The sequence below is a fragment of the Podarcis raffonei genome, chromosome W (genome assembly GCF_027172205.1).
Source record: "Podarcis raffonei isolate rPodRaf1 chromosome W, rPodRaf1.pri, whole genome shotgun sequence".
Classification (NCBI taxonomy): Eukaryota; Metazoa; Chordata; class Lepidosauria; order Squamata; family Lacertidae; genus Podarcis; species Podarcis raffonei.
This window is the reverse complement of record NC_070620.1, coordinates 29,937,919-29,957,200: the sequence shown is the minus strand read 5'-3', so window position 1 is coordinate 29,957,200 and position 19,282 is coordinate 29,937,919. Positions and strand designations below refer to the sequence as shown.

At 47.4% G+C, this 19,282-nt stretch overlaps 1 protein-coding gene across 1 annotated transcript in view; it reads right to left on the bottom strand.

The window, feature by feature from the left end:
* LOC128406061 (tigger transposable element-derived protein 1-like) overlaps positions 1-18,983 on the bottom strand; it is a 63,538-nt gene extending 44,555 nt beyond the window's left edge. The window contains exon 1 of the mRNA XM_053373101.1: positions 17,229-18,983. Within this exon, the coding sequence (XP_053229076.1) occupies positions 17,229-18,909 (1,681 nt within the window). The 5' untranslated portion in view covers positions 18,910-18,983. The remainder of the gene's footprint in view (positions 1-17,228) is intronic.
* Between the last annotated feature and the right edge of the window lie 299 nt (positions 18,984-19,282).

The window sequence follows — 19,282 nt, the reverse complement described above, 5'->3', positions numbered from 1 at the left end:
TGATGTGTTTGTTAGGATATTTCCGTTCCACCTTAAAAGGGAGCAGGATGTTTGTATAACAGCCTGCGTAAGTTCCTGTCTCACAGGATGTTTATGTTGTATGTTTCCTTTCGTTTTCTGCTGTTTTGCCTGAGCAGTCGGAGCAGACGGTCATGTCTCCTTTGTTCTGACCAACGCCTAATAAACTGTAAATATGCATGTTCTGCTCTCATGCTTGTGCAACTTTTTGCTGTGTGAATTCTGCTGTCAGAGTGTGCACTAAGCCTGAGGCTTAGTGTCGCTGAATTGCTGATATTGCCTGACTACGGGAGGTCGATGGATCGTCCGGCACCGAGCTTGGGGGCTCAGATGGACTTTATCTCCCTGGCAGTATCCCAACAGTGTTAGTATATTCAGAGAATGAGGAGCAGCATGTAAAGGATGTCAGGGAAGTGTTGAGCCAACTGCAAGCAAACCAGCTGTGGGTGAAATTGGAGAAGTGTCAGTTTCACACCAAGGAGGTGGAATTCCTGGGGTACCGCTTGTCAGACAAGGGATTAGCCATGGATCCAGGCAAGGTCCAGGCGGTGCTGGAATGGAAGACACCGAAAACGAAAAAGGATGTGCAAAGATTCTTAGGGTTTGGGAACTTTTATCGTAAGTTCATCAAGAACTTTGCCCACTTAACGGCTCCCATTACGGACTGTCTCAGCAGCAAGAAGAAATTTGTTTGGACGGCGGAGGCGGAGCAAGCATTTGAGGAATTGAAAAAGGCATTCGCTTCGGAAGAACAGCTCCTGCATGTGGATTTACAAAAACCAATGAGAGTGGAAACTGATGCATCAGACCGGGCGGTGGGGGCAGTGCTTCTTCAGCCGGGGAAGAGTAAGTCGGAGTGGAGACCGTGTGCCTTCTTCTCGCGTAAGCTAAACAAATCCGAGAGGAACTACACGGTATATGACCGAGAACTACTCGCCATTCACGAAGCGTTCAGGAGATGGAGAAACTTACTAATTGGTGCACAACATAAGGTGCAAGTGTGCACGGACCACAAGAATTTAGAGTATTGGAGAACGGCACGAGTGCTCAACCAACGACAAGTGAGGTGGGCCCAGGAGTTCTCCAAATTCCATTTTGAAATTTGCTATGTGCCAGGTCCAGAAAACGTCAGGGCGGACGCTCTCTCACGCAAACCTGAATATTTGGAGGGGGAGGGAGCACCCGAAGAGAGACATATCATCCCAGAGGACCGCTGGGTGTGTGGGGCGGCATTGGTGGGGCAAAGGGAACTGGTAGAGGGAACGGAGAATGATGAATACGCCCAGAATAAGCTCAGATGTTTAAGGAGAGAGGGAGAAAACCCCGGAGGTTTTGAAGAAAGAAACGGGGCATTGTATTACAAAGGGGCACTATATATACCCGAAGGGGAATTGAGAGGGAGAGTACTCAAACAGCTGCACGACAGCCCCACAGCGGGGCATTTTGGGCAACACAAGACCATGTGGTTGGTTACCAGGGAATTTTGGTGGCCCAAGGTGAGGGAAGATGTACGGGAGTATGTAAGAGGGTGTGACCAATGCCAGAGAGCCAAAGGAGAAAGGCGGGCGCCGGCGGGGTTATTAGAACCGTTACCCACACCAGAACGACCGTGGGAGGCGGTATCGATAGATTTTATGACTGATCTGCCGAAATCCAAGGGGAAAACCGCCATCCTGGTCGTAGTAGACCTGTTAACTAAGATGTGCCACTTTGTAGCTTGCTCACATGTAGTCACGGCGGAAGAGACAGCGAAATTGTTTGTAGAACATATTTTTAGGCTGCATGGCGCCCCCTTGAGGGTGGTCTCAGACAGAGGCAAACAGTTCACGTCCAGGTTCTGGAGGAAGCTCATGAGCTTACTGCACGTAGAGGTCAATTTTTCGACTGCCAGGCACCCTGAAACCAACGGGCAGGCGGAGAGAGCAAACGGTATCCTCCAACAATACCTGAGGTGTTATGTCAATGACAGAGAGAACGATTGGGTCGAAAAGTTGGCGCTAGCGGAATTTGCCTACAATAATGCGGAGAATGTGTCCACCGGGATGAGCCCCTTTTTGGCTAATTATGGGTGCCACCCCAGGGCATTTCCAGGGGGAGGAGGGGAGAGATGGAGCGTCCCGGCCGCCGAACATTTTGTAGAAGAAATGGAAGCGATCCATCGTCAACTCCAACTCAACTTAGAAAGGGCCAAAGAAGAATATAAGAGGCAGGCAGACAAGAGCAGAAGGGTGTTGGGATACTGCCAGGGAGATAAAGTCCATCTGAGCCCCCAAGCTCCTTGCCGGACGATCCATCGACCTCCCTTAGTCACGCAGTATCTAGCAATTATAGCGACACGAAGCCTCAAGAAAAGATAGCCACATTCTTGGACTTGTGCACACTCTATCAGCAGAATTCACACAGCAAAAGTTGCACAAGCATGAGAGCATATTTACAGTTTATTTGGCGTTGGTCAGAACATGGAAGACATGACCGTCTGCTCCGACTGCTCAGGCAAAACAGCAGAAAACGAAAGGAACAGACAACATAAACATCCTGTGAGACAGGAAACGCGCAGGCTGTTATACAAACATCCTGCTCCCTTTTAAGGTGGAACGGAAATATCCTAACAAAGGGAAGGTGAAACCATAAGGGTGGGGAGTCAGGTGTGGCTGTCAACCCAAGGGTTGCCGTTCAAGGGGGGTTGCAAGAAATTGAGACCCAAAAGATTGGGACCATTTGAGGTCATTGAACAGGTCAACCCAGTGGCTTTCAGACTCCGGTTACCGAACCACATGAAACTGCACCCAGTATTCCACAGGTCATTACTGTCACCGTATAGGGGGGAAGGTGAAGGGGTTTCCACGCGGGGACCAGTCTTAGAAGAGAGGGAAAGCAGCAACCATGTGGCGGAAATCATCGACTCCAGGTGGAAGGGTAATCAGGTGGAGTATTTGGTAGCGTGGGAAGGGGAACCGGAGTCGGAAAACGCCTGGGTGACGGCAGAGGAGGTCAATGACGAGATCTTGATCGAAACGTTCCATCACAGGTTCCCCAGGAAACCTCAGTCAGTAGCGAGGTTCCGGAGGGAGTACTTTGGCACCACCGACGAGGAGGAGGAACTGGAAGGATTCAGGGAATCGGAGTTGGAAGAAGGAATAGACCCCGATGAGGAGGAGTACTTAGAAACCAGGAACAGCAACCGGTGGAGGGAAATGTTCGAGACTTCGGAAGATGAGGGAGGTTCTTTCAGGGGTTTTGCTTCCTCGCCGCCCGCAGAGGAGGGGAGGGGAGGGGGTGAAGGGGGCCCTGGAGGGGAGGTGGATGTCAGGGAACTGCCATCGGAAGAACAGGAGGTGAAAGGGCTCACAGAGGTTGAGAGAGACTTATCAGCTGAGGAGGGAACCAGCAGGGGGAGAGGAGGAGCTCCAAGGGAAAGTGAGTCGGAGGGATGGCTCAGAGACACTTCCAGCGAAAATAGTGGGGAGGTTTCAGGACCTCCTATAGGGACACCCACTCCTCGCCGGAAACTGTCGCGCCGAGAGTCCAGAAGACGCGTTTCCGTTAAGGAGCTTTTATGCTGGAAGAAGTTCCGTAAACGCCCACTGTCGGATTCTACCAGGGACTGACGGAGCCATGCTTAAGGAGCTCCGTTACAGACAGAGGTTTGTGGACTTAGCCAAACTCTGAGGGACTTGGAATTTCACGCACAAGCAGCTCATCATCCCATCATACACATCATCCTTATTCCCCCCATTTTTCTCCCTCCCCTACCTCCCCCCACAGAACTCACCCGCCCCCACCCCCCGACTTCCCTCAGTTCCAGTCTTTGATTTCTCTAAAAATGCTGCTTTCTGCATGTTACGCAGTTGTATAAATCCTCAAACTATTTAGCTGATTATTATCAATAAAAAGTTTGTGAATGTTTATTCAAAACCAGCCAAGGAGTCCAGTTTGCTTTGTTGTGTCTTCACATACTTTGTAGAGGGTTCCCATTCATCTTTAAAGTCACAGTTATCCTTGTCCCGTAGCTTGTATGTCAGTTTGGCCAGTTCTGCCTAGTCCGTCCATTTTTCTGGCCATGATTCTTTAGTTGGGGTTTCTTCAGTCTTCCATCCTTGTGCTATTAGAACTCTTCCTGCCGTTGTCGCATACATGAAGATGTTTTTCAACTTTTTTGGCAGGTCTTTCCCTACAATCCTCAACAAAAATGCCTCGGTTTTTTTAACAAATGTTAAATGGAACATTTTCTTCAATTCGTTGTATATCATTTCCCAAATTTTTTTAATTACCTTACAGTCCCACCACATATGATAAAATGTCCCCTCCTTTTCCTTACACTTCCAACATCTATTTGAACTAGTTTTGTACATTTCCCCTAACTGCACTGGTGTTGGGTACCATCTGTACATCATCTTCATGTAATTCTCCTTCAATAGGCAACAGACTGTAAATTTTAAGTCAGTTTTCCATAATTTTTCCCAATCTTCCATCATAATGTTGTGACCTACATCTTGTGCCCATTTTATCATAACTGGTTTTACCTCTTCATCTTTCGTCTCCCATTCTAATAATATGCTGTATGCGGCCTTCAGTAGTTTCATTTTCCTTCAATCACTTCTGTTTGAAACCTAGATCTAGTATAACTAAATCCTTTCTTGCTGTCTTCTTTATGTGTTTCATATAGTTGTCAATAATGCAACCAACTCTGAAAGTGGTCTTTGATCTCATCATAATCTCTTAATTTCCATTTTCCATCATGTTCCTTTAATAAATCAGCATATGTGACCCTTTTCCCTTTCTTTCCAAGTGGTTTGAGCAGTAATGCTTCATGTGGTGAAAGCCACCATGGGGTCTTTTGTTCCGATAAGTCTTTGTATCTCTCCCATACTCTCATTAGTGATTTCCTGATTATATGGTTGTAAAAACTTCTATGAACCTTCCCTTTCCCGTACCATAAGTATGCATGCCAGCCAAATCTGTTGTCATGTCCTTCTAGTTCTAATGCCTCTTGCTTATCCAATCTCATCCAGTCCCTGATCCATACCAAACAAGCAGATTCATAATACAATTTAAGGTCTGGGAGGGCAAACCCGCCTCTATCTTTTACATCTGTAAGTATTTTCTCTTGAAATCTCTTTCTGCCATTTTTTAAAACATTGATCTTTCAGGATGACTGGTATTGATTGAAAAGGAAATAGCATTTTTGGCAACACATTCATTTTAATCGCCAATATTTTTCCTAACATTGAGAGATTCATTCTGCTCCATATTTCTAAATTTCTTTTTACCTCAAGCCAAATTTTTTCATAGTTATTTTTAGACAGGTTTATATTTCTTGATGTTAACCAAATCCCTAAACATTTAACCTTTTTATGGACTTCAATCTCAATGTTTTGTTCTAATTCAGTTCTTTCTTCTTCTTTCATGTTTTTAACTAATACTTTAGTTTTATTCCTATTTAGCTTAAATTCTGCCACTTCCCCAAAATTCTGAATTTTTTCTATTACTTTAGGGAGTAAAGTTTTAGGTTCTTCCACTGTTATCACTAGGTCATCTGCATACGTGTGATGGGATGGTGAGCTGCTTGTGCGTAAAATCCTAGTCCCTCAGAGTTTGGCTAAGTCCACAAACCTCTGTCTGTGACAGAGCTGCTTAAGCATGGCTCCATCAGTCACTCGTTGAATCGGACAGTGGGCGTTTACGGAACTTCTTCCAGCATAAAAGCTCCTTAACGGAAACGCGTCTTCTGGACTCTCGGCGTGACAGTTTCCGGCGAGGAGTGGGTGTCCCTACAGGAGGTCCTGAAACCTTCCCACTGTTCTCGCTTGAAGTGTCTCTGAGCCCTCCCTCCGACTCACTTTCCCTTGGAACTCCACTTCTCCCCCTGCTGGTTCCCTCCCCAGCTGAATGGTCTCTCTCACCCTCCGTGAGCCCTTTCACCTCCTGCGTCTCAGATGGCAGTTCCCTGACATCCACCTCCCCTCCAGGGCCCCCTTCACCCCCTTCCCTCCCCTCCTCTGCGGGAGGCGAGGGAGCAAAACCCCTGAAGGAACCTCCCTCATCTTCCGAAGTTTCGAACACTTCCCTCCACCTGTTGCTGTTTCCGGTTTTCAAGTACTCCTCCTCATCGGAGTCTGTTCCTTCTTCCAACTCCGATTCCCTGAATCCTTCCAGTTCCTCCTCATCGTCGGTGGTGCCAAAGTACTCCCTCCGGAACCTCGCTACTGGCTGAGGTTTCCTGGGGAACCTTTGGTGGAACGTTTCGATCAAGATCTCGTCACGGACCTCCTCTGCCGTCACCCAGGTGTTTTCCGACTCCGGTTCCCCTTCCCACGCGACCAAATACTCCACCTGATTACCCTTCCACCTGGAGTTGATGATTTCCGCCACATGGTTGCTGCTTTCCCTTTCTTCTATGGCTGGCCCCCGTGTGGATACCCCTTCACCTTCCCCCCTATATGGTGACAGTAATGACCTGTGGAATACTGGGTGCAGTTTCATGTGGTTCGGTAACCGGAGTCTGAAAGCCACTGGGTTGACCTGTTGGATGACCTCAAATGGTCCCAATCTTTTGGGTCTCAATTTCTTGCAACCCCCCTTGAACGGCAACCCTTGGGTTGATAGCCAGACCTGACTCCCCACCCTAATGGTTTCACCTTCCCTTCTGCTCTTGTCTGCCTGCCTCTTATATTCTTCTTTGGCCCTTTCTAAGTTGAGTTGGAGTTGACGATGGATCGCTTCCATTTCTTCTACAAAATGTTCAGCGGCCGGGACACTCCATCTCTCCCCTCCTCCCCCTGGAAACGCCCTGGGGTGGCACCCATAATTAGCCAAAAAGCGGCTCATCCCGGTGGACACATTCTCTGCATTATTGTAAGCAAATTCCGCTAGCGCCAACTTTTCGACCCAATCTTTCTCTCTGTCATTGACATAACACCTCAGGTATTGTTGGAGGATACCGTTTGCCCTCTCCGCCTGCCCATTGGTTTCAGGGTGCCTGGCAGTCGAAAAGTTGACCTCTACGTGCAACAAGCTCATAGGTTTCCTCCAGAACCTGGACGTGAACTGTTTCCCTCTGTCGGAGACCACCCTCAAGGGGGCGCCATGCAGCCTAAAAATATGTTCTACAAACAATTTCGCTGTCTCTTCCGCCGTGACTGCATGTGAGCAAGCTACAAAGTGACCCATCTTAGTTAACAGGTCTACTACGACTAGTATGGCGGTTTTCCCCTGGGATTTAGGCAGATCAGTCATAAAATCTATCGATACCGCCTCCCACGGTCGTTCTGGTGTGGGTAACGGTTCTAATAACCCCGCTGGCGCCCGCCTTTCTCCTTTGGCTCTCTGGCATTGGTCACACCTTCTCACATACTCCCGTACATCCTCCCTCACCTTGGGCCACCAAAACTCCCTGGTCACCAACCACATAGTCTTGTGTTGCCCAAAATGCCCCGCTGTGGGGTTGTCGTGCAGCTGTTTGAGTACTCTCCCCCTCAATTCCCCTTCGGGTATATATAGTGCCCCTTTGTAATACAATGCCCCGTTTCTTTCTTCAAAACCTCCGGGGTCTTCTCCCTCTCTCCTTAAACCTCTGAGCTTATCCTGGGCGTATTCATCATTTACCGTTCCCTCTACCAGTTCTCTTTGCCCCACCCAGGCCGCCCCACACACCCAGTGGTCCTCTGGGATAATATGTCTCTCTTCAGGCGCTCCCTCCCCCTCCAAATATTCAGGTTTGCGTGAGAGAGCGTCCGCTCTGATGTTTTCTGGACCTGGCACATAGCAGATTTCAAAATGGAATTTGGAGAACTCCTGGGCCCACCTCACTTGTCGTTGGTTGAGCACTCGTGCCGTTCTCCAATACTCCAAATTCTTGTGGTCCGTACACACTTGCACCTTATGCTGTGCGCCAATTAGTAAATGTCTCCATCTCCGGAACGCTTCGTGAATGGCGAGTAGTTCTCGGTCATATACGGTGTAGTTCCTCTCGGATTTGTTCAGCTTACGCGAAAAGAAGGCACACGGTCTCCATTCCGACTTATTGCTCCCTGGCTGAAGCAGCACCGCCCCCACCGCCCGGTCTGAGGCATCAGTTTCCACTCTCATGGGTTTTTGTAAATCCACATGCAGGAGCTGTTCTTCCGAAGCGAATGCCCTTTTCAATTCCTCAAATGCTTGCTCCGCCTCCGCCGTCCAAACGAATTTCTTCTTGCTGCTTAGACAGTCCGTGATGGGAGCCGTTAAGTGGGCAAAGTTCTTGATGAATTTACGGTAAAAGTTCCCGAACCCTAAGAACCTTTGCACATCCTTTTTCGTTTTCGGTGTCTTCCATTCCAGCACCGCCTGGACCTTGCCTGGATCCATGGCTAATCCCTTGTCTGATAAGCGGTGCCCCAGGAATTCCACCTCCTTGGTGTGAAACTGACACTTCTCCAATTTCACCCACAGCTGGTTTGCTTGCAGCTGGCTCAGCACTTCCCTGACATCCTTTACATGCTGCTCCTCATTCTCTGAATATATCAGCACGTCATCGAGGAAGGCCACGCAATTCTTGTAGAGCAAAGGTCCCAGGACATGGTTCATGAGCGATTGAAAACAGGCGGAGCCTGATTGCAATCCGAATGGCATAACTAAATATTCAAAAGCCCCCAAAGGGGTGAACATGGTGGTTTTCCATTCATCCCCTTTCCTTATTCGTATCAGGTTGTATGCCCCTCTCAGGTCCAGCTTCGTGAATATCTTTCCTTTCCTCACCCTGGTCAAAATGTCATCAATCCTGGGCATGGGGAAAGTCACTGGTTCTGACACGGCATTTAGCCGCCGGTAGTCCACTACAAGCCTGGGTTTATCCGTGTTTTTTTTGTCCACAAAAAACACTGGGCTCCCCCCCACCGCTCTGGACTCTCTGATGAAGCCTCTCTTCAGGTTTTTATCAATAAACTCCCTTAACTCCTGCATTTCCCTGTCTGACATGGCGTACAGCTTGCCCACGGGGAGCTGGGCCCCAGGGACCAGGTTAATTTGGCAGTCAAAGTCTCTATGCGGTGGTAGTTTATCTGCTTCCCTTTCGCTGAAGACCTTGCTCAGGTCAGCGTATTGTTTGGGCACCTTCCCTTTGTCCGCCACTTCCGTCCCTGCTAGAAAGGCCTTTGCCCCTTCTGGCACCTTTCCTTCTCTGCAGTGTTCCAGGCAATGTGCTGACCCAAAGGAGACCACTCTCTGATGCCAGCCCACTAGCGGGTCATGCAACGCTAGCCAGCTCATTCCCAAAATGACGGGAGCCCCTCCCAGGGTGGCCACATTGAACGCTATCCTTTCAGTGTGCCTGGCCACCCTCATAACCATTGGGACGGTCTGTAGGCTAACTTCTCCTCCCAACAGCTCCCTCCCATCGATCGTGGTCACCTGCAGGGGGTTGCTTAAAGGGAGTATCTGTATCTGGTGTTCAGCTGCAAACTCCTTACTCATAAAATTACAGGAGCTGCCTGAGTCCAACAGCGCCTTTGTCTTTAGTGGGTATCCGTTTGCCAGCTCTAGCAACACCTCTATTACTAGGGCTGGTCTTGGAGGTTCCGGAGTGGGCACTTTTACTGCTCCTTGGCCTGGCTGCAGTGCCCTGACGGTGGCAGCCAGGCGTTGGCTTTTACTGGCTCCTGGACTCCCTCCTCCTTCCCCCCAACAGCTCCCGCCATCCCTTGCCATTCCTTTCTTTGCGGGCAGACTCTGGCAAAGTGACCTGGCTGCTGGCAGAGATAACATTTCTTGGCGCTCTTTCCCTCCTTCTTCCTCCCTTCACTGGGATTTGAAACTGCGCGCGCGCTGTTCCAACTTCCATCGGCTCTCCTGGCGGGAAACTTGGCTCTGGAATCTCTGGAATGCGGAAATCCCTCCAACGCTCTCCTTTCCCCTCCCGCTTCTCCAAGGCTCTTGCCTCCTGGCGCGCTCCAATGGTCAGCGCTGATTTGGTCAGCTGGTCCATAGACTCCGCCCTGGGCGCCCGGGAAAGTTCGTCTTTCACCTCCGAAGAAAGCCCCTCTTCAAAGAGCATGTGAATGGGTTCCGCCGATAGGTCCCACCCCAATTTATGTATCAACATTGTAAACTCAGTCCAGTACTCACGAACCGATCGGCTACCCTGTTTGCAAGCCATCAATTGTCTGCGCACCAGTCCCTTTTCAATCTCGCTGGAAAACATCAAATCCATGGCGCGAAAAAACTTCCTCGTGTCCTTCAGCATTTCACTATTCCCTGCCATCAGGGGTCTAACCCAGTCTCTCGCCCCCCCTTCGAGATGGCCAATCACAAACGCCACTCGCGATGCCTCGTCGGGAAAGTCGTTAAACTGCAGTTCGAGAGCATACTGCATCTCTGTCCTAAAGGCTTGGTAGTTCCTGGGGTCCCCCCCAAACTTCTGCACCAATCCTGGCATCTTTCTTGCTAGTGTAGCTCCTTTTGCCTTTTCTGCATCCTGCGCCCTCCTTTCCTCTAGCCTCGCCGTTTGCAGTGCTAGCTGGACTTCCAACACCCTGTACCTTTCTTCCAGGCTTGGACCCTCTCCAGCTCCTCCTGCTCCCACGGCTCCGGCTGGGTTGCTCATGATGCCTCTCTGCACAAGCTGCTTTCAGGGACTGTCCGATTGCTGTGATGGGATGGTGAGCTGCTTGTGCGTAAAATCCTAGTCCCTCAGAGTTTGGCTAAGTCCACAAACCTCTGTCTGTGACGGAGCTGCTTAAGCATGGCTCCATCAGTCACTCGTTGAATCGGACAGTGGGCGTTTACGGAACTTCTTCCAGCATAAAAGCTCCTTAACGGAAACGCGTCTTCTGGACTCTCGGCGTGACAGTTTCCGGCGAGGAGTGGGTGTCCCTACAGGAGGTCCTGAAACCTTCCCACTGTTCTCGCTTGAAGTGTCTCTGAGCCCTCCCTCCGACTCACTTTCCCTTGGAACTCCACTTCTCCCCCTGCTGGTTCCCTCCCCACCTGAATGGTCTCTCTCACCCTCCGTGAGCCCTTTCACCTCCTGCGTCTCAGATGGCAGTTCCCTGACAATACGCTTTTAACTTGAATTCACTTTTCCCAGTTTTTACACCTGTAATCTCTTCATTTGCTCTTACGTTTTTTGCAAGATCTTCCAAAACCAGAATAAACAATAATAGTGACAATGGGCATCCTTGTCTTGTTCCTTTTTGGATCTTACAATCATCCGTTATCACCTGATTTATAATTAGTTTGGCTTTTTGTTCTGAATAGATTGCTGCTATTGCTTTTAAAAACTTAGGACCGCTTCTGATTTCTTCTAACAGCTTTATCATGAACTTCCAAGAAACATTATCGAAGGCTTTTTCAGCGTCTATATACATCATTGCCACTTTCTTTTCATTTTTAGCCTCCAAATATTCTATTATATTCAAAATATTCCTTATATTCTCCTTCATTTGTTTTCCTGCTAAGAAAACAAATAAAGCAATTGGAGCAATGGATCCAAACTACAAGAAAGAAGATTCCACCTAAACATTAGGAAGAACTTCCTGACAGTAAGAGCTGTTCGACAGTGGAATTTGCTGCCAAGGAGTGTGGTGGAGTCTCCTTCTTTGGAGGTCTTTAAGCAGAGGCTTGACAACCATATGTCAGGAGTGCTCTGATGGTGTTTCCTGCTTGGCAAGGGGTTGGACTCGATGGCCCTTGTGGTCTATTCCAACTCTATGATTCTATGTTAATTTTATTTATGGAGTTCCTTTGTTCATTTTTATTCACTTCCAGGCTAACAACTTCCCCGGTTTATTTGCACGCTCAAAATATTTTTGTTCTACTTTTTTTATTTTCCAGCTGATTTCCTCGTTTATAATCATTGAATATTGGGTTTGTAATGTTTGGATTGCCTGTTTTACTGCCTCTTTATTTGCTTTCTTTGGCAGCTGTTTCTCCTTTTTCATAATTTCCTCTAATATTTCTTTTTTCTTTTTCTCTCTCAATTTCCTTTTAAATGAGTTTTGTTGTATAAAGAGTCTTCTCATTACAGCCTTGCTTGCATCCCAGACCGTCTGTAACTTTGTTTGCCCTTGACTATTTATTTCAAAATAATCCATCAAGGTCTTTTTTGCTTTTTCAACAAATTTGTGATCATCTAATAAATCATCATTTAATCTCCATCTAAAAGAGATTTGGCTTTCTTTTTGTAATTCCATAGTCAGGGAATTATGGTCTGTAAAGGTTCTGGTATTGATTTCAATTTTTTTGACTCTTGTTTCCAATTCTTTGGAAATCCATACAGAGTCTATTCTGCTGTCATGTACATGGCTGTAAAAAGTATACTCTCTATCAAACATGTGTCTCATTCTCCAGATATCTATCAGCTTTAGATTTTGAGTCATGTCAAAAAAAGGTTTTGGCAGTTTACCATCTTTGGTCTCTTTTTTCCTGGCTGATCTGTCTTTGTCTAAAGTTGGAACTCCATTTAAGTCTCCCATTAATATAATCTTTTGATCTGCAAATTCAAGTAGTTCTGTTTCTAGTTTTCTGAAAAAATTTGCTTTTTTATCATTAGGGGCGTAAATACCAACCAATATCACTTTCTCTCCCTGGATTTTAATTTGTATTATTAAAATTCTGCCTTTTTCGTCCTGAATCAATTTGGGTTCAAGTGCAGGATTAATATAAAAAACAACTCCTCTCTTTTTTGTTTTATCTGATGAGATGAAATCCATACCTAATTTTATGTTAATTAAGACCCTTTTATGCTTTTTTGCAATATGTGTCATAGAATCATAGAATCATAGAGTTGGAAGAGACCACAAGGGCCATCGAGTCCAACCCCCTGCCAAGCAGGAAACACCATCAGAGCACTCCTGACATATGGTTGTCAAGCCTCTGCTTAAAGACCTCCAAAGAAGGAGACTCCACCACACTCCTTGGCAGCAAATTCCACTGTCGAACAGCTCTTACTGTCAGGAAGTTCTTCCTAATGTTTAGGTGGAATCTTCTTTCTTGTAGTTTGGATCCATTGCTCCGTGTCCACTTCTCTGGAGCAGCAGAAAACAACCTTTCTCCCTCCTCTATGTGACATCCTTTTATATATTTGAACATGGCTATCATATCACCCCTTAACCTCCTCTTCTCCAGGCTAAACATGCCCAGCTCCCTTAGCCATTCCTCATAAGGCATCGTTTCCAGGCCTTTGACCATTTTGGTTGCCCTCCTCTGGACACGTTCCAGTTTGTCAGTGTCCTTCCTGAACTGTGGTGCCCAGAACTGGACACAGTACTCCAGGTGAGGTCTGACCAGAGCAGAATACAGTGGCACTATTACTTCCCTTGATCTAGATGCTATACTCCTATTGATGCAGCCCAGAATTGTATTGGCTTTCTTAGCTGCCGCGTCACACTGTTGGCTCATGTCAAGTTTGTGGTCAACCAAGACTCCTAGATCCTTTTCACATGTACTGCTCTCAAGCCAGGTGTCACCCATCTTGTATTTGTGCCTCTCATTTTTTTTGCCCAAGTGCAATACTTTACATTTCTCCCTGTTAAAATTCATCTTGTTTGTTTTGGCCCAGTTCTCTAATCTGTCAAGGTCGTTTTGAAGTGTGATCCTGTCCTCTGGGGTGTTAGCCACCCCTCCCAGTTTGGTGTCATCTGCAAATTTGATCAGGATGCCCTTGAGTCCATCATCCAAGTCGTTGATAAAGATGTTGAATAAGACCGGGCCCAAGACAGAACCCTGTGGCACCCCACTAGTCACTCTTCTCCAGGATGAAGAGGAACCATTGATGAGCACCCTTTGGGTCCGGTCAGTCAGCCAGTTACAAATCCACTGAGTGGTAGCATAGTCAAGACCGCATTTTACCAGCTTCTTTACAAGAATATCATGGGGCACCTTGCCAAATGCCTTGCTGAAATCAAGGTAGGCTACATCCACTGTGTTCCCTTCATCTACCAGGCTTGTAATTCTGTCAAAAAACGAGATCAGGTTAGTCTGACATGACTTATTTTTCAGAAATCCATGCTGACTATTGGTGATCACAGCATTCCTTTCTAGGTGCTCACAGACTGTTTGCTTAATGATCTGCTCCAGAATCTTCCCTGGTATTGATGTCAGACTGACTGGGTGGTAATTATTTGGGTCCTCTCTTTTCCCCTTTTTGAAAATAGGGACGACATTTGCCCTCCTCCAGTCTGCCGGGACTTCGCCTGTTCTCCAGGAATTCTCAAAGATGATTGCCAGTGGTTCTGAGATCACATCTGCCAGTTCTTTTAATACTCTTGGATGCAGTTCATCTGGCCCTGGAGACTTGAATGCATCTAGACTAGCCAAGTATTCTTGTACTATCTCCTTAGTTATTCTGGGCTGTGTTTCCTCTGCTGAATCATTTGCTCCAAATTCTTCAGGTCGGGCATTGTTTTCTTTATCGGAGAAGACTGAGGCAAAGAAGGCATTGAGGAGTTCAGCCCTTTCTGTGTCCCCTGTTTGCATTTCACCATCTTCTCCTCTGAGTGACCCTACTGTTTCTTTGTTCTTCCTTTTGCTACGAACATACCCATAAAAGCCTTTTTTGTTGCTTTTAACCTCTCTAGGAAGCCTGAGTTCATTCTGTGCTTTAGCTTTTCTGACTTTGCGTCTACACGTGCTGGCTATTTGTTTGAATTCCTCTTTGGTGGTTTCCCCCCTTTTTCATTTTTTGTACACATCCTTTTTTAATCTTAACTCAGTTAAAAGTTCTTTAGATAGCCACCCTGGCTTCTTTAGGCACCTTCCATGTTTCCGTCTCATTGGTATTGCCTGAAGTTGTGCTTTTACTATCTCCTTCTTAACAAACTCCCAGCCATCATGAACTCCCTTTCCTTTTAGTATTACTGTCCATGGGATCTCACCCAGCACTTCCCTAAGTTTTATGAAGTCAGCTTTCTTAAAGTCAAGAAATTGAGTCCTAGTATGCTTGGCTGCTCCTTTCTGCTGTATAGTAAACTTCAGAAGAGCATAATCACTCACGCCTAATGATCCTTCCACTTCTACCCCACTAACCAGGTCATCAGCATTGGTTAGGACCAGATCTAAAATGGCTGTTCCTCTTGTTGCTTCTCCCACTTTCTGGACAATGAAGTTGTCTGCAAGGCCAGTGAGGAATCTGTTTGACCTTATGCTCTTGGCTGAGTTTGACATCCAACAAATATCCGGGTAATTGAAGTCCCCCATTACTACTATCTCCCTTCCTTTTGCATGCTTGGCCATCTGTTCCAGGAAGGCATCATCTATGTCCTCCGTTTGACTTGGGGATCTATAGTAAACTCCCACAATGAGGTCACTGTTATTCTTCTCTCCCTTAATTTTGACCCAAATGCTCTCACTTTGGCTTTGAGGTTCTAAATCTTGGATCTCTTCACAGGTATACACATCCCTGACATATAACGCCACTCCTCCTCCTTTCTTGTCTGGTCTGTTTCTCTGAAATAGATTGTATCCTTCCATTATTACATTCCAATCATGGGACTTATCCCACCAGGTTTCAGTGATGCCTATTATGTCATATTTAGTTTGCTGTACCAAGAGCTCAAGCTCATCTTGTTTATTTCCCATGCTTTGCGCATTAGTGTACAGACATTGAAATCCATTAATCATTCCCCCGTGTCTCTTATTTAAGGATTTTTTCCTCCCACCACTAGGTCTGCGTGCTGTTTGCTCCATTTGGTCTATGACATTTGGATGATCATCTTCATCAATTGATAGACTCCTACCTTCAGGAGCACTGTCTCCCTCCCCCACATTAGTCAGTTTAAAGCCCTCCTGATGAGGTTTCTGAGATTTTTGGCAAAAACATTCCTCCCAACCGTTGTGAGGTGCAGCCCATCGCTTGCCAGAAGTCCATCTTCAAGAAACTGCAGTCCGTGATCTAAGAATCCAAACCGTTCCTGTTTACACCATTTGCGAAGCCAGCTGTTCACTTCCACTATTTTTTGCTCTCTCCCTGGGCCACGTCGTTCAACTGGGAGGACAGATGAGATGACAATTTGTGCATTTAATTGCTTCAATTTCCTGCCCAGAGCCTCGTAGTGTCTTTTGATCTTCTGGAGGCTATTGCTTGTAGTGTCATTGGTTCCCACATGAACCAAGAGGAAGGGGTATTTGTCAGTGGGTTTTATGATTCCTTGCAGTCGTTCAGTTGCATCTTGGATCTTAGCCCCGGGGAGACAGCACACTTCCCGAGACATCTTGTCAGGCCCACAGATCACTGCTTCTGTTCCCCTCAGCAGGGAAATCTCTTGGGAACACATTATATCCAATTTCTGTTTTGCTATTACATGTTCAATCCAATGTCATTTGGCTTCATAATTTAAACCGTTAACATTTCAACTCAGTAATTTAAGATTGGGCATTTCCAGAGTCAGTTACAATATCTGTTTTCCCTGAAAGCCTGTTCCAAGGCTTTCTTTTGCTCAGATTGGGAGTCTCCCCTGTCTTGTTTGGGGTCTAAGTCTCTCCTATTTTTATCCAGGAATTCTCTCGCCTGAAATTCTGATGTCAGTTTATTTCTCCTCTTCATGTATGTAAAGGAGATACCCTCAGGAAATTCCCATTTGTATCTGATGTCAGCTCGCCTAAGAGCCGTTGTCCAAAACCGGTATGTGCTGGTCCCGGGGGGAAGGTTACCGTTGACGTAGTCCAAGTCCGGTCCTGGGTCACTAGCCTGGAAACAGTTCGCAAGGAGCGGGGCGAGGTCCGAAGCAGGAAGCTGATCTTCTAAATCACTCTGTTTCTCTTGAACCCCTTGTACCAATCCTGACATCCCTTTTTGTTCCTCCCTTACTTCTGTGACTTCCTCTCTTAATTTTTCTACTTTTGTCTCCAAATTGCTAACCTTATCTCCCAATATCCCAAACTGTTCTTTTAGAACTTTGTTTGAGTTCTCAATATCTCTATGTACAGTGGTGCCTCGCAAGACGAAATTAATTCGTTCCGCGAGTTTTTTCGTCTAGCGCATTTTTCGTCTTGCGAAGCACGGTTTCCCATAGGAATGCATTGAAAATCAATTAATGCGTTCCTATGGTCAAAAAAAGTCAAAACAAAGCCAAATTTGGTACAACAAGAGTTTATTAACTGCTCTTTAAAGTCACACATACTGTAAAGAGCATTTCAAAAATTGAAGGAACAATAAATTAAGTTTCTAAACATGACAGAAAAACATTTAAAAATCAACAAAGTGTACTGTACATACATTTTCTAAGACTCTGGGGGACCACTCGAAGAAGGTTCCTCTTCCACTCTTTGCTTCTTGCTGAGGAACCTGTCCATGGTCTGCTGCTTCATCCGCCTTTTCAGCAGCTCCCTGAAAGGCGATATGACCGTCGTATCAAAAGTGTTCGCCTGGTCATGTGCCACGTGCTTGTTAGGGTGGTGCCGCTGTGCAAAAGCCTGCACCTCCTTCCACTTCTGGCAAATGTCCCTCAGTTCTTTGGAGGACAGCCATTCCTCAGTTGCTTCCTCCTCTTCCAGCGAGGCCTGCTCCTGCGCAACCTCTGCCTGCAGTTCGACCAGCTCCTGGGTGGTCAGCTCGTGGTCGTGCTCCTCCACCAGCTCGCTGACGTCCTCCTCTGTGACCTCCAGGCCCATGGTCCTCCCCAAGGCAACAATGTCCTGCACCACTGTTGACTCTGGTGCATCAGAGTCACTTGGTGCCACACAGTCCGGCCACAGGCTGCGCCAAGCACAATTCAAATTTCTCTGGCTGATCCCGTTCCAGGCCGTGGTGATCATCTTCAAGCAGGTGACGATGTCGAAGTGGTCCTTCCAGAATTCCCGCAGGGTGATGGTGGTGCAATCAGTCACCTCGAAGCATCGCCTGAAAAGCTCCTTGGTGTAGAGTTTTTTGAAATTGGCGATGACCTGCTGATCCATCGGCTGGAGCAGTGACGTGGTGTTAGGCGGCAGGAACATGATTCTGATGAAGCTGAACTCCTCCAACAAGTCCACCTCAAGGCCTTTAGGATGAGCAGGAGCATTGTCCATCAGAAGCAAAGCCTTCAGCAGCAGGTCGTTGTCCAGCAGGTACTGTTTGACAGCAGGGCCAAAAGCAAGATTGACCCAGTCCACAAACAGCACACGTGTGACCCAAGCCTTACTGTTGGATCGCCACATGACACTCGGCTGCTCCTTGTCGACCTTGTGTTTCTTGAAGGCCCGTGGGTTCTCCGAGTGGTACACCAGCAGGGGCTTGATCTTCAGGTCGCCGCTTGCGTTGGCACAGAAGAGCAGGGTCAGACGGTCCTTCATGGGCTTGTGGCCAGGCAACTTGGCCTCCTCCTGTGTGATGAAAGTCCTTTTGGGCATCCTCTTCCAAAACAGCCCGGTCTCGTCGCAGTTGAAGACCTGCTGTGGAACGTAGCCCTCCGCCTTCACAGCCTCCAGGAACTCCGCTGCAAAGTCTTCAGCCGCAGGAACATCAGAACTGGCAGCCTCTCCATGCCTGACCACGCTGTGGATTCCAGATCTTGCCTTGAACCGGTCAAACCAGCCTCTGCTTGCCTTGAAGACTTCTGGCTCGCCTGAGGTTCCTGGATGTTGCTGGACGAGGTCTGCGTGCAAGGCCTTGGCCTTCTCACAAATGACGGCCTCAGTCACTGTGTCCCCTGCACGCTGCTTCTCTTCTAACCAGATGAGCAGCAACTTCTCGACCTCCTCCAGAACAGCTGGGCGGTTCTTCACGATCCTGGTGACTCCCTTGGCTGCATCAGTCGCAACGATCTTCTCCCTCATCTTCAGGATGGTGCCGATGGTCGATGGGTTCCTGCCGTACTCCCTGGCGAGGTCTGTCACACGCATTCCACCGTCGTGCTTCCAGATGATCTCCTTCTTCATTTCCAGCGTCACCTTCTCCTTCCTCTCGCCGGCCTCCGCAGCAGCAGTCTTCTTGGGTCCCATGGCAGCACAGCTCTTACCTTCATAAACTCAGAAAAAAAAAAAAAATCAGCAATTCAAACCCAGAACCAAGTCCTTGAATTCCAAACACCCAACCCAAAATCCAACCCCCCCAAAAAAGTTTTAAAAGTTTAACTTACGAAATGGCTGCAAATCACCAAAGTCTTCAAAATCCTCAAATGGCTGCAAAAGAAGTTTTGGAAAAGCTTTAAAAATCACCAAAGTCTTCAAAAACATCAACTGTTCCCCCAGCCACCCACCCACCACACAGAAATTGCAAATCCCTCCCCAACTGTTCCCCCAGCCCCTCCCCAACTGTTGCAAACCCCTCCCCAACTGTTGCAAACCCCTCCCCAACTGTTCCCCCAGCCACCCA